At 36.4% G+C, this 14,481-nt stretch overlaps 2 protein-coding genes across 2 annotated transcripts; one reads left to right on the top strand and one right to left on the bottom strand.

Annotated features, from left to right (window-relative positions):
- The first annotated feature begins 475 nt into the window (after positions 1 to 475).
- Positions 476 to 4,175, top strand: LOC149022589 (uncharacterized). Its single transcript, XM_089147656.1, has 6 exons — positions 476 to 999; positions 1,958 to 2,306; positions 2,521 to 2,951; positions 3,154 to 3,331; positions 3,419 to 3,670; positions 4,152 to 4,175. Exons 1-6 carry the CDS (start codon positions 476 to 478, stop codon positions 4,173 to 4,175), a joined length of 1,758 nt encoding a protein of 585 aa, XP_089003782.1.
- Positions 4,176 to 5,009: 834 nt separating this feature from the next.
- On the bottom strand, positions 5,010 to 9,872 carry LOC149022588 (protein NRT1/ PTR FAMILY 5.2-like). Its single transcript, XM_089150623.1, has 4 exons — positions 9,517 to 9,872; positions 7,245 to 7,462; positions 6,223 to 6,791; positions 5,010 to 6,140 (listed from the first exon to the last, which is right to left on the bottom strand). Exons 1-4 carry the CDS (start codon positions 9,632 to 9,634, stop codon positions 5,312 to 5,314), a joined length of 1,734 nt encoding a protein of 577 aa, XP_089006749.1. The 5' UTR covers positions 9,635 to 9,872; the 3' UTR covers positions 5,010 to 5,311.
- Positions 9,873 to 14,481: the final 4,609 nt, after the last annotated feature.

The following is a 14,481-nucleotide window of genomic DNA, read 5'->3' as shown; positions in this document are numbered from 1 at the left end:
AAGATTGTTTGGGTTTAAAATGGACCCTGCTATCAGTCTAGATAAGAACCTAGATGTGTTTAAGAAATTGGTTCAAGATTTAGCTAGTACTGGGGAGAAGAGCAAATTGGATGACCAAGACCTGTCTATTATCTTGTTAAATTCCCTTCATAATGACTATCTTGTTGTTAAGAATTCAATTAAATATGATTGTCAAAACATTACCCTGGAGCAATGTATTGATGCTCTAAAGAATAGGGAGTCATAGTTATTGGCTTCTAGAAAGACTAAAGGGAGTGGGGAAATTTTGTTTGTTAAGGGCAAGGGCTCTTACAAACAAGAGAAACCCAAGGGAAAGGGTAAAGTGTATGACAATCATGAAAATAACAACAAGAACAATAATGGGAATAATAAGTTTGATTCTAGCACCATGAGATGCTTTTACTGTAAGAAAGTGGGTCATTTTAAGAAAAAATGTTTTGCATACAAAAGAAAAATGAAAGAAATTGAGACATCTCTTTTTGATGTGCTTGGATCTAGTAATGGTCAAGCTAATGTATATGAAGACATTTGTGAAGTGTTGACCATATCTGATAGTGATAGGCAAGATGGATGGATTTTAGATTCAGGGTGTACTTACCATATGTGTCCTCATTTGCATTGGTGTACACACCTGTCTGAGATAGAAAATGCCAAGGTAATGATGGGAAATAATGATTTATGTGATGTGATTGGAACTGGTACTGTTAAATTGCTCATTCACAATAAATCTATTTTCACTTTGCATGATGTTAGATATATACCTGACTTGAAGAGAAACTTAATTTCAATAAGTAGCCTTCATAGTGCTGGGTTTGATACAAGTATCTCTGGTGGTAGTCTTACTATTTCTAAAGGTTCTCATGCATGTTTGAAAGGTAATTCTCAGTCTGGTTTGTATGTGTTTGATGGTAGTACATACTTAGATGGTGTCTCTAATATATGTTGTTTGTCCAGTGAGTCAACCAGTACAAGTGTGTGGTATGTTAGGTTGGGACACATTAGTAATAAAGGTATGCAAGCTCTAAAGAAACAAGGCCTATTTGGTAAGGATAAAATTGACAATTTAGAGTTTTGTGAGTCCTCCATCCTAGGTAAGCAACACAGGTTGAACTTTGGGGTTGGGTCCCACTTATCCAGTGTTATATTAGAATATGTACATGCTGATTTGTGGGGGCCAGCATATGCCTTGTCTTATAGAAGAAACTCCTATTTTCTATCTCTTGTTGATGACTATTCTAGGAGAACTTGGATTTTCTTGTTGAAGTCCAAGTATGAAACTTTTGTTAAGTTTAAGGAATGGGTTGCTTTGGTAGAGAATTTAAGTGGAAAGAAAGTTAAGACTTTAAGAACTGATAATGGATTAGAATTTGTAAATGAAATGTTCAATGGATTTTGTAAAGACAAAGGCATAGAACAGTTAAGTATACCCCTCAAAAAAATGGCATTGTTGAAAGAATGAATAGAACTATATTGAATAAAACTACATGCATGCTCATCAGTTCTAGGGTACCCAGTTTCTGGGGTGAGGCTGTGACTACAGCTGTTGACCTGATCAATAGGTGTCCTTCTGTAACCCTAGGGTCTAAAACCCCTGAGGAAATGTGACGGGGGAAACCCCTTAAGCTAGGCTACCTTAGGGTGTTTAGCCTGGAAGCCTTTGCTCATCAGAGCATTGGTAAATTAGAGCCTAGGAGTAAGAAAGCATCTTTCTGGGGTATCTTGAGGGAGTGAAAGGCTACAAATTGTGGGATAGATCTATACTTGGTGTTAAGACCTTTGTGAGTAGGGATGTTCTCTTTAGAGAGAATGTATTCCCTTGCCTGTCCATTAACAATACTAATCTTAATCCACTTGATCAAAAAATAACTGATTTCACTCAATTTGACTTAGAGCAGGTTGATGTTTCCTTTAATCCTGTTCAAACTATTGATTGTAGTATACCTAAAGAACCCTTGACTTCCCCTCAACCCTACTCTAGTGATAATGAGCCTATAGTTGTGGTTCCTGATATTGATAGTGGGCCAATGCCCTCTTCTGTGACTTCCACTAAAGAGGTGGGTGAGGCTCCTGATTTGAGTAGTTATCAGCTGGCAAGAGATAGAGTGAGGAGAGAGGTTAGGCCACCTAAAAGGTATTTAGCCAACTTTGCCCTTGAAACTGATGTTTCAGTTTCTAAATTTGGATCTAATGAATCTAGTTCCTATGAGGAAGCTTTAGATTCCAAGGATAAGGATTTATGGGTTCAAGCCATAAATGAAGAGTTGGAATCATTGAATAAAAATCAGGTTTGAACTAGTTGATAAGCCCAAGGACCAAAGGCTATTGCCTTGCAAGTGGATATTTAAAATCAAAGATGATGGAGTGGACAACTCTAAAAGATATAAGGCTAGACTAGTTACTAAAGGTTTTGTCCAAAGAGAAGGGGTGGATTACGATGAAATTTTTTCTCCTGTTGCCAAGTATAAGACTATAAGGTTGTTGTTGTCCCTAGTTGCTCAGGCAAAAATGAAAATAGAGCAAATGGACGTCAAAACTGCCTTTCTTCATGGTAATTTAAAGGAAATGATATATATGCAACTTCCTTTAGGCATTTTGGCAGCTGAAGATGGATCTCAAGCTTGCTTGTTGAAGAAATCCCTCTATGGACTCAAACAAGCCCCTAGGCAATGGAACAAACGGTTTGACACATTTGTTTTGAGTGTAGGTTTTAGGAAAAGTGTTTATGACAGTTGCCTATATTTTCTCATTTCAGACTCTGTTGTTTTGTATCTAATACTTTATGTTGATGATATATTGATTGCTTGTGTGGATTCTAATCTTATTCAAGATGTCAAAGACAAGTTGAAATCTGAATTTGAAATGAAAGAACTTGGGATAGCCAAGAAAGTTCTAGGGATTGAAATTTATAGGAGTAAGGGGGAGGACACAATGTTCATCTGTCAAAGTTTATATTTGTTAAGGATTTTTGAGAAATTTAATATGTTAAATTGTAAACCTGTGAATGTTCCTTTAGCTGTACATTTTAAATTTTTAATGATCATTGTCTTAGAAATAGCTTTGAAAAGAATGAAATGTCAAAATCCCTTATTCTAGTCTTTTAGGTTCTCTTATGTATCTCATGATATGTACTAGACCTGATATTGCTCATGCTGTTAGTGTATTGAGTAGATTTATGTCCAATCATGATAAGGAACACTGGCTCACTCTCAAGTGGCTCTTGAGATATTTGAGAGGGACTGTTCATAAAGGTCTGGTATTCAAGTTCACACCTGATGGTCTAATTCTTGAAGGATATACTGACTCTAATTATGTTAGTAATAAATATAACAAGAAATCATTATCTTCTTATTTCTTCATGTTATCTGGTAATTGCATCAGTTGAAAGGTACAACAACAGCCTGTAGTTGCCTTGTCTACTACAGAAGCTGAGCTTGTTGCTGCATCGGAGTGTGTGAAGGAGTGCATATGGTTAAATGGCTTATTATGTGAATTGGGTATTTTAAAGATTAAGCCTATTGTATTTGTTGATAATCAAAGTGCTATTTTCTTGTGTAAAAACCCTGTTTATCATGATAGGACCAAATATATTGATATTAAGTACTTCTTCCTCAGAGAAAAGATAACTGATGGTGTACTTTTGATTGAAAAGGTAAGTACTGAGCATAATCCTGCAGATTGTGGTACTAAGTCATTAACTCTTTCCAAATTCTTACATTGTTTTGATTTGTTGGGAATTAGTGATGTTGTTTCTTAGTTTATTTATTCTATGTAGTCTTGAGTTGTATATTACTTGTTCTTTTACGTTGTGGTGTGTGTCTTGTGGTATTTTTATGTTTTATCAGGTTTGCATATGTTGCAGTTTTAGGGGAGATGCTGCCCAATTTTTTATGGCTTTTGTTCTATTTATCTCTTTTGTGAGATATATGCCTGGTTTGTGCATGTGTACTCTCCATGTTTATTTGGTTGAGTTGTGAATCATGAGTTGTTGTTTATGAGTTTCTCTACCTGTTGCATTTGTTGCATGATGTGCCTGTAGTGAGTCCTTTAGTGTTGCATGGTTAGGGCATGTCTAGGTATTTTGCATTTTGTATTTGCTTTGTACTTTGGTCTCTTTTCTTTTGTATTTGCAGGTACACTTGGACGATGACGGTTGAAGCCCGGTCTTCTATGAGTATTGTTTAGACTTACAGATTAAGGGGGAGATTTGTAAGGAATCTGGGTATTTTACATGGGTTAAGTGATTTTCTGTTGAACCGGCTGGTTCACTTGTTTGTATATGAGGCTTTTGGGCTGGTTCAAATCATATGTTTTGTAAATCACAATTTGGTGTTTTCTGAATTGGGGGTTTTCTGAGCTCTCTGGCGATTCGTCCATGGCTGCTTCGACTCTCTGGTTTTGCCTCAGTTCTTCGATCTTGAAGGTTCTTTGAGGAGCTTCTGAAGGGCTTGTGTTCATCACAAGAAGAGGGAGACTCGATGGAGGTTTGAGCATCATTGGTTGTCATTATATGGTTATCCTTGTACATTTCTTTTTCCCTGAGGTTTGTAAGTTTTTGAACCCATAGTGGATCGGATTTTATCTAGAGTCTCTGAGATGTAGGTTCGTAAGAACTGAACTCCGTAATTAATTCTCTCTTGTCTTCTTCTTGCTTAGATTAGGTAATTTATACGGTCTATCACCAACCTGCGATCACAACTCCCTCGAAGTTAACGAACTACTACTACTCACTTCTCATAGGCTCTATTTAGCCCCTTTCACGGGATAGTGTTGTTTCTTTATAAGGACTTAATCGTCGGTGGTTCACCCAGGACGGCCTGCACTCATTGCTTCTTCTGTGAACAGGTTCCAGCAAGAGCAAACCACGGTTCACTAGGAGTTCGGATTTGGACGTAACACTCTCTGTGGCTTTCCTAGCACTCTGTATTAACCAAGGATCAACTAGCTTATCTTTAAGACTTCTGAATGCCAAAAATAAATAAAACGGCAGAAGTAAAATTAAACTGTCCCGAAACTCTAGATTACTAAATTTTTCTTTACGATATTACAATCAAATGACTTTTGACTTTGACAGAAAAACAAAGTTTACATCTAAAGATTATAATAATTTTGTGTGGTAAGACATGGAACTAACTAGGTTATTAATTATAGCTACATATACAATGAGAATTTGCCTTGCAAGAGCTGATCGTAAGAATTATTGCACGCATTTCTTTCTAATAATCTAGTGTTCCTTTCTTCCTTTCAGGACTTCTGTTGCTTGGAGAATATGAAGGTTGACTACCTTTTGTCTCTAAGCATTTCCACTGATTTGTTCAGATGTATCTGCTTTGTAAACGTACAACTTGCTCACAATTGCAAAGTAGAGAAAATTAAGTATGTTTAGTACCGCAAAAAATGCATAGTAGTAATCCAAGTGAGAAGCGTTGAGATTATTTAGAATCCATCCTCTATGGCCATCCTTGCTCTTCGTAATGTTAGAAACTGTTGAAAGAAGGAAAGTGCTTAGGAAATTGCCTATACCTAGACTTGTCATGGCAAAAGAAGTCCCCAAACTCTTCATGCTCTCCGGTGCCTGATCGTAGAAGAATTCAAGCTTTGCCACTTCCAAAAATGCATCAGCTGTTCCCATAAGAATGAATTGAGGGAGTAAAATGAATATAGATAGTGGAATTATCCCTCCATTTTCAACCAAACCGTGTTGTTTGGCCACATTTAGTCTCCTCCTCTCGATTAGAGATGCAGTTACCATGATTATAATGTGAAGGAAGAGACCAATCCCCATTCTCTGAAGAAGCGCAATGCCCCTTGGATTCTTAGTCCATCTTCTCATCAGTTTAACGAAGAATCGGTCGTATATCACAACAGAAACAAGCATTGATAAGGTGACAAAAGCCGTTAAGCTTGCAGGTGGAATAGAGAAACTCCCCATGCTCCTATCAAGGGTTGTGCCTTGCTTGATGAAAAGAGTATTGATTTGAGCAACCATGGTGCTTGGTATGAAGGTTGCGATAAGAATCGGAATCATACATAGAATTTGCTTTGTCTCCTCCACTTGGGTGACTGAGCATAGCATCCATGGTGAGTTTGAAGATGTTTTCACAGAGGCCTTGTTGAGGAACCTGCATGTAACATGCATAGATTAGAACTGAACTAGGAAGGAAGTTAAGAGAGCAAGTCCTGGAGAGATCACTAGTCACCAACCTTATGGTACTTGTGGAATCAATCCTATACTTTCCTTTCGAGGCATATTCTTGTAAATCAAGCTCATAAAGTTGTTTAGGATCAGAAGGGACAGGAACCCTCCATTTCCTGAAGGCAGCCACTATGACTCCGGCCATTCTAGTGAATGGACTTCCAGTGGGTAACTTGTGCCTATAAAAGGGTGTACCAGCAAGAAAGATCAGCACAGATATAATAAGCCCAATTGTTGGAAGCCCATAACCAAGAGTCCAGCCCACATTGTCTTGAATGTACACTAGAAAGGTATTGGCAAAAAGTGTTCCAAAGAAGATGCTAAACATCCACCAGTTGAAGAAAGAGATCTTATGGGTCTTCTCCTTTGGGTGACAACTGTCAAATTGATCAGCACCAATGGTGGAGATGTTGGGCTTGGTTCCACCGGTTCCAATTGCCAATACATATAGTGCTAAGAAGAAAACACCCAATTGTAATGGTGAGGCATGTTTGCATGGCTGTAAATCTACTTCATGATGGCACGGAGGGGGTCTTAATGCTGGTAGTGAAACAGATAGGGTTAACAAACACATACCCTGCAATCAAAAGTCAAAGATGCAATAAAGATTCTTCGTCATCCCCAAAAAGGCCTAGTTCTTTATATGAATATTTTATACATAACAAGATTTCCCATATCTTTAATGAGATTCTCATTTGTTTACCAAAAAAGAAAAAATGAGATTCTCATTTAAAGGCCACCACTCAAACCTTATGAACCGTCTAGTTGAATTCAACCCCCTCGTCTTAAATGATTCCCACGTGAACATTGATGGTAGGTCTCTTTCCATGGTATGTGTGGCACCACGCTCATCATCAATGGGAATTAAATGATGGGAGTGGTCCAGAAACATGTCCTGACACCGGTCTAACCGGTCTCAGTTGGTAACCACAACCAATTGTTAAACCAATGAATATTACTGAATCATGTCTGGTGATTTGATCCGGTTTGATTAAAAATTAATGATGAGAAACATCAAAAGGAAAGGTACCGAGACATAGATGGCAGAAGCAATAATAAAAGTCCAGTAACGGCCGAGATGCGCATCGGCGATGTAGGCACCGAGGACCGGAGTCATCCATATGGTACCGGTCCAATTGGTAACATTGTTGGAAGAGGTCACAGTTCCTTGATGAAGCTTCTTTGTTAGGTAAACCACCAGATTAGATGATATTCCGTAGTAAGCCATCCTCTCAAACACCTCATATACTTCAACCCCCAGAAGCAAATCAGAACAATTCAAAATTAGTAACTAATTAAATAAAGGAAAGTAATTTATTAAAAAAAGATAATAATAATAATAATAATAATTAATTAAAAATTGAATCACTGGGCTAGTTAAGGATAATAAAAAATGATAAGCAACTAATAATGTTGATAGAATCTTGTCAGTGTTAAGAGATGGGTCCCATTTTTTAAGTATATTGTCAAGTGACGTGAAAAATACATAATCCTCTACCCTATGCATAAAAGATTTGAATTCAACATCTCTAGGTGTGAAAAAAAAATAAAGCAAATAAGTAACAATATTTAATCGTAACACATGTGGCACACAGTTCAAAATACCATAATTTTAATTAATGAGCATTAATTATAAGTACAGGATATGTGAGGATTTGCATGACTAATAACCAACCATTTTCTTAAGTTGACCAACCTAATTTGTGATTAGGTTAATAATAATAATTTACAAGAAAGGCCTTCTAACTTCTACCAGAAAGAAAGTCCTACTAACTAAAGTATTAACTAAAGAAAGTAACAACTAAGGAAAGGAATTTCCAAATCAAATTTTCCGTGTTGATATTAAACCATCAATTCAGTCGCCAACCCTTTTAGATGGAGTTCAAGTCCTCTCTAAGGACATCCACCATCAGGGTTGATTTCTCATCATTTATGAAATATGGTGTCACATCTTTATGGGGGGACCTCCACATGCTCTGGATGATAAGAATGATTCATACTGACTATGTTCTACATTAGTTAAATGTCATTAGGAATGATCCAAAATCAAAAGCTTATCCATGTAGCAATAAATGGGGAAACCTATGCTAATTGATATGGGATTTTGCTTGGATGTTGTTCAATTATCGTGCAGTTTACGGTCAAGATCAAAACTTGTGGTCAAGACGAACTCGACCAGTTGTTTTGCAGTTAAACTTTATCAAAAGAAATTCACTTATACGAGGCGAAACAAGTGGCTGAGATTTCGTCTCGACCACAAGTTTCGATCTGCACCGTATGTTGCATGGTGCTGCAGAAGCACTAAAGCAATTCTAAGTGATGTGACCAGCAACCAATCTTGGAATCTCCTTTCCTTTCCATTCTTTATAAATAGATACCTCTTATTAAAAGAAATTCAATGAAAGAAAACAGCTAGTTTATATAAAGACACAAGCAAATGATTATTTAAAGGCCAACTGAATAGTAGCTCCACCAGATGAAACAATTGAGACATAGTGCAAATTCTCTTCACCCAACTGACCGTCATTCCATTCATTTTCCCTCACACAATTTGCCCATGATACATGGATAAATGTGTTTAGACTCAGAGTGTGGGAGAATTGGTAGACAACCCACCTAGATGGAGAAGATTTGGACTCATTGAGATAAGGCATCTGCCTCTAAATTTAATAGGTGACTACCAAAAATGAAAGAACATCAGAAACACACGAAAATGGATAGATTCAAATTAAAGGAGGTCCATGGAAGTAGGTCAAGATATTGTATATGGACCATATATATATATATATGAATTAATTTGAAGATAAATGAGAAAAGAAAATATGGTTGATGGGCAAGCTAGGACATGGTAAGTGTAACAACCCAGAAGTCATAACCTGTGTCATCTACCCATTTAACTTTTTCAGTACCCAAAAGTCAGAACCTATCAGCTACTCATCTAATGCTATTTCTTCCCAGTACTCATAATAATGAAAATTTATGAAAAAAAAGTTCATAGCAGGACCAAATCGTCACTCAGGGTCTCACAGATAGCAATTTCTAAGCACTGATCAAACTAAATAGAAAACAAGCTCTAACCAGTTGTCTCTTGGTGCTCATCTAAGATTTTCAGGTATAAACCCACCATTTCAGGACCAAAAAAGAGTCCATTTGCAGCTAGTTTTACCTCTGGTTACATGGCTAGCTTCACTGCAATACGAACACTAACAATAGAGCGCGTGTATGCGCCACAGAGAGAGAGAGAGAGAGAGAGAGAGAGAGAGAGAGAGAGAGAGAGAGAGAGAGAGAGAGAGAGAGATTACCAACGATAAAGGAACAGGCAGTCCAACCGCCACTTTTGGACCTAAGGACAGGGTTTCCTTTGAGATCCACCGTTCCATCCTCTGTGAACTCACCACGCCCTTGTTCGTCTTCACCCATACCCACAGCTTTTTCTGGTGATAAAACCTCAGTTCACACTTTGCTCTCTCTCTCTTGCTGCTGATGAAACCATGATTCTTCCTGCCATCATATTTATAGTCTCTTTCTCAAAGCCAAAGGGTTATTATTACAAGAAAGCCATCCACTCATAAATCAGTGATCTATCTATTCTGGGCTTCATCAACTTTTTGACTGAAACTGTTTGATACTACTACTTCTTCACAAAAGGTTAATCCCAAAGCGGCGTGATGGACCTTCTAAAGTCTCTCTAGAAACAAGCATATTCGGGACCCCATTATTTGTCACTGTTCTCCATTCTGGTGCATCAAGTGCTCAAGTGGTCCAGATGAAGCCGGAAAAACTTTAGCCCGGCCTATCATGTTATTGCAACTTTGTGAAGAGCATAATAGAAGAAGATTTCTTTTATATCTCACAACTGCACTTGGAAAGCAAGAAAGGAAGTCAAGGTAGACAACAAAACCAAACTGTCGGCTGGATTGGGTTGAATTTGAACTTCTATGAATGAAAAAGAAGCCCTGAACCAATACTATATGGTATCTACCAGAAACAAAACAGAAGTGGTTGTCGGTGCCACAGGTGGTGTGACATCTTTTCATGTGTTTAGTTTATTCTGGGTGACATCTTTTCATGTGTTTAGTTTATTCTGGGTCACATCTTGGACCGGATTGGTTCACTTCTCTTTCATTAAAATACAACATTAGACCACTTAAATAAAAATGGATATTTGGAACATTAGACGATTCTGCATCTTTTATGAAATAAGAAAACAGAAGATATTCTATAAAAACAAACCTTAGCTTAAATTAATGAATAATTTTATCAACATGTTCTTGCCACTAGCTAAGGAATCCATGCATAATTATTTAATTTTCATAGAATATGTTACAGGAAAATATGTATCCTTTATTTTACTTATTATTATCATTTTTTTGTGTGGTGGGGGGGCAATGTTTCTGGTTAGATATGTTAATATCCACAGTGGCACGCTCTTTCTAAGAGACTGATGGATGACTGATTCCCGTAACTATAGAAAATGTGAATTCTGTTTAGTGAAAAAAATACCTAGAACTCTTCGAACCTCCTTTTATACACTAGTAGTGACTAGAAACCCCTATCATACGGTGAAATTTACTCTATTTTCTATCTTAGTTTGAATTTTTTTTATTGATCTAAAAGAATTTCTACAAATCTTAGACATCAATGGTAGTGAGCTGCCTCAATTGTCTACCGAATCTCTTTCCACCAATAACCATCAATGTGGTATAAGGGGTTTTCTAGTATATCTATAAGTATATAAAAGTGCTTCTAACATAGAAGTAATAGTTTCTTTATTTAATAATTGGGGGCATTGGCAATTTCCTGATCCAAGGGCAAGTAAAGAGGCTCTCAGCATTTTCTACTTTACCTGCTAGTTCATTTGGTTGGCTCGTAATGATCTAATTTTCAATGGGAAATGTTGGAGTACTCCAGACCAGATTGTGCAAAGATCATGGAAAGCTTACTATGAGTTTGGCTGCACTTGTGCTTCTGCTGTTGATGGTGGATCTGTGATTACTAGGACCTGATCTCCTCCTTCGGCCCCTTATTTTAAGGTCAATTCTGACTTCTCTTGCTCTCCTACCGAAGAGGCTGCTGGTCTTGGGTTCATTGTGAGAGACAGCCGCGGCATTTGTCTCCACACAATGCTCGATTCCTAGTTCGGTTTCTTCAATTCTTACTGGCGAATCTTTAGCTCTTCGGGAAGCTTTGCTTTGGGCTGCGCAGGTTGGTCTTAAGTGCTTGGTTTTTTAGTGTGATTCTAGCACCTTATGTCAAGCTGTTGCTGATCATTTCTTCCCGTTTGAGCTGGAAGCTGTGCGTGTGATTGAGGACATTAGGAAGTTGTTGTCTGCTGAACCTTTGTGGTCGGTTCACTATGTTTCTAGGTGAGCTAACTTTGTAGCCGTTTCCCTAGCTAGGATGGCCCCGTCTGTGGCAAGTAGGACTGTTTGGCCTGTTTCCGTTCCTTGGTTTCTTGAAGCTTGTAATCAAGACGTCTTTGGTTTTTCTTGTCCACCTTTCAATTAAAAAGCTGTTGACCAAAAAAAAATAGTTTCTTTATTTATTTTTTTTAATTTTTTCACAAGTACAATGAGACCAAGAACCCAAGAGGCATCGTTGATTATCCCAATATAAAATGATTGAAAATCTATAGTGAGGTGGAGATTTATTTATAATTTATTAAGAAATTTTAATGAGCAATGATACAAAATTAAAGAAGAAAACAAAATTTTCTATTGCTTTTTAAAATTTGTTCAAATTTAACGTTCATTTACCGATGACTGTTCTATATCTATGGAGTTTTATCATGTAATAAATAGACCATCTATTTTTCTTTTGACGAAGAATACACGTTCATAGTCCCATCCAAAGGTGTAAATCCTTAAATATAGGTAAGGAGATGAAATCCTATTTCTTGTTCTCAATTCTCAAAAAACTGAAGAAGGTAAATGCCTTCCAGACCTCCTTCTTTCTGTGTGGCGTCATCTTTTTATTCCACGTAGCAGCTTATTTGACCAAACTACCAGCCATGAATCACTTTCGTCATGCATGCAGATTCTTTTCCAAATTTCTAAGTTGCTTTTTCTTTCATGTTGACAAGTATTTTAATCTGACGCGAAAAGAAAGCAAAACATTCTGCATGCAACAAGTGTTGCTGGGAATCAATCAAAAGGAGAGTGCCAAATCTACAAATTTGCATTTTTTTCTTGTTTGGTAGAATACAAATTTGCAGTTCAGGTGACCCAAAATTACAGCACCAGAAGCTTACGTGGAAGATGCGAATAATCAGTGGCGGACCTAGGATGCAATAGTGGGGGGGCCGAAGAATAAAAGCCAGTAACTTTCTTATTTGGGGTCCCACCATTAAATTATTTTATTAAATTAAAGAATAGACCCATATATATTTTGTGGGACCCACACATATTTGAAAAAAATGATAAATTATTAATAATGATAATATTTTTTTTTCCACAAAATATAGGTATAATTTAAGCAACAATATAAAAAAATATACACGTGACTTCAACCCTAAAAAGTTAAATGCAAACCAAAATTTTAATTGGTAGGAGATGTAAAAGAAAAAAAATTTTAAGGTAAGAGATGCAAATCAATGGTAGTTAGTTACCTACTAACTATAGACATTTTATTCACAATACAAAATCAAATAATAAAAATTGCAGAAGAAATAAAGAAACATAGAATATAAAATCAAATTAAAAAGAATAACAAAAAAAAAAAGAGAAAAAAAAAACAATGAATAAATTGAGAAAGAAAAAGAGACTTAATTGTGGAGTGGATTTTTTTTTCCAAATTTTCTTAAGCCACGCTTATAGAAGGGGAAGAGAATAAATAGGAAAAAAAGAGGATAGAGGAGAGGAGATAAGAGAATAAATAGAGATTGAAAAGTTAGTTTTTAATTAGAAATAATATTTTGATTTTTGAATACCTAATAAGATTCTTTTTTTTCAAAAATTTCCTTTAACCACGTTTATAGAAACATAAGAGAATAAATAAAAATACAAGATGAGAGAAAGGGAGAATAAATAGGGATTGATGGATTAGTTTTTTATTAGGAATGACATTTATACCCATCATTTTACATTTAAAAATTGTTCACAATATTGGGGGGCCAAATAGTGACATTTCACATGTTGGAAGAGAAAAAATCGAAAAAATTAAAGGAATTAGGGGAATATAGATAAAATTTAAAAAAATTGAGGGGGCCATGGCCCCCTCCGGCCCCTTCATAGGTCCGCCCCTGCGAATAACCCAACAACAAATGACAATGATGGATAAAAATCAATACTGATGAGGCAAGCTCAAAGAATTCAAAGCTTGCTAGCAGGATATGGAGGACTTGGGAGAGATCAATCAAGGAAAAATGATATTTATCTTTGCAGAAGGTTGTGGCAGGTAAATTGCAATTGTGGCTGAGGCTCTTGCTGTTTGGAAAATGTTAATCTTGATTCAGTAAAAGCATTTATCAGATATTATTTCGAAAGGGGACAACTTTAGGTCTAGAATGAGCAAAGGAGTTGAGTGTAACTAAACTGTGGGTTGAGTGTGACTCAATGACTGGTGGTTCTAACTCAAAAAGGATCCCTCATGTGGTACATAGGACATTCTAGAAGCTTATGATGTAGCGGATATTATAGAAGCTTATACAACGAAGGATAAACAAATGTTATACTTTTGAGGACTCCCCTCCTTCTTCCGTTAATTGATCTATATTAATAGACATTTTAAGTTGTTATTTTCTTCAGGGCTTTTAATTAAAATAGACAAAGACACTAATGGACACCATTTGTACAAATATACACATTTTTTTCGCATGTAAAAATCCTGATTCTCTCCTTAAAGCGTGTTAGTTTAATGAAATATCGGAGGATGCTTACTTTTTTTTTTTTTGTGGTAGAGAGGATGCTTACTTGGGAGGTGCACTCAAGAAGAAGATTCATTAAAAGTAATTTATTTAATTGTTGTTTTTTTTTTTGGGTGAAAATAAATAGATTGTATTCAAGAACTATTTTCATATTCGTACAGCCTAGTCAAGCGACTTCAGAATTGTTTGACCAAATTTGTTGGTCAAATATTCCAGATGATGAAAACCACCATTTCATTGCCTTACTATGTAAACACAAGTGGTAACTTCTTTCTTTATTTTCAAACTTCATAAGTTAAATTGCATTCGCACCCAAAAATCGGCCTTAAAGCACTGACACTCCACTTTATATTTAAAAAGTACAGAGACCCCAAAATTAAATTTTCATTGAATATATTTGTCT

Source organism: Hakea prostrata, chromosome 3, assembly GCF_041222555.1.
Source record: "Hakea prostrata isolate BN-2017 chromosome 3, UWA_Hpros_2, whole genome shotgun sequence".
NCBI classification, from domain to species: Eukaryota; Viridiplantae; Streptophyta; class Magnoliopsida; order Proteales; family Proteaceae; genus Hakea; species Hakea prostrata.
Note: the sequence above shows the minus strand (reverse complement) of the source record. Positions and strands in the feature narration are given on the sequence as shown.

What these genes read in the sequence shown, in the direction of transcription:
- LOC149022588 (XM_089150623.1), bottom strand. Translation starts at nt 9,634, where the DNA reads ATGGGTGAAGACGAACAAGGGCGTGGTGAGTTCACAGAGGATGGAACG. An exon ending in TGCCTGTTCCTTTATCGTTG is followed by an intron (nt 7,463 to 9,516) that starts GTAATCTCTCTC and finishes TGGGGGTTGAAG; the next exon opens with TATATGAGGTGTTTGAGAGG. An exon ending in CTTCTGCCATCTATGTCTCG is followed by an intron (nt 6,792 to 7,244) that starts GTACCTTTCCTT and finishes TTTTGATTGCAG; the next exon opens with GGTATGTGTTTGTTAACCCT.
- LOC149022589 (XM_089147656.1), top strand. Translation starts at nt 476, where the DNA reads ATGAAAGAAATTGAGACATCTCTTTTTGATGTGCTTGGATCTAGTAAT. An exon ending in TCAACCAGTACAAGTGTGTG is followed by an intron (nt 1,000 to 1,957) that starts GTATGTTAGGTT and finishes TATTGATTGTAG; the next exon opens with TATACCTAAAGAACCCTTGA. An exon ending in AATCATTGAATAAAAATCAG is followed by an intron (nt 2,307 to 2,520) that starts GTTTGAACTAGT and finishes CTAGTTGCTCAG; the next exon opens with GCAAAAATGAAAATAGAGCA.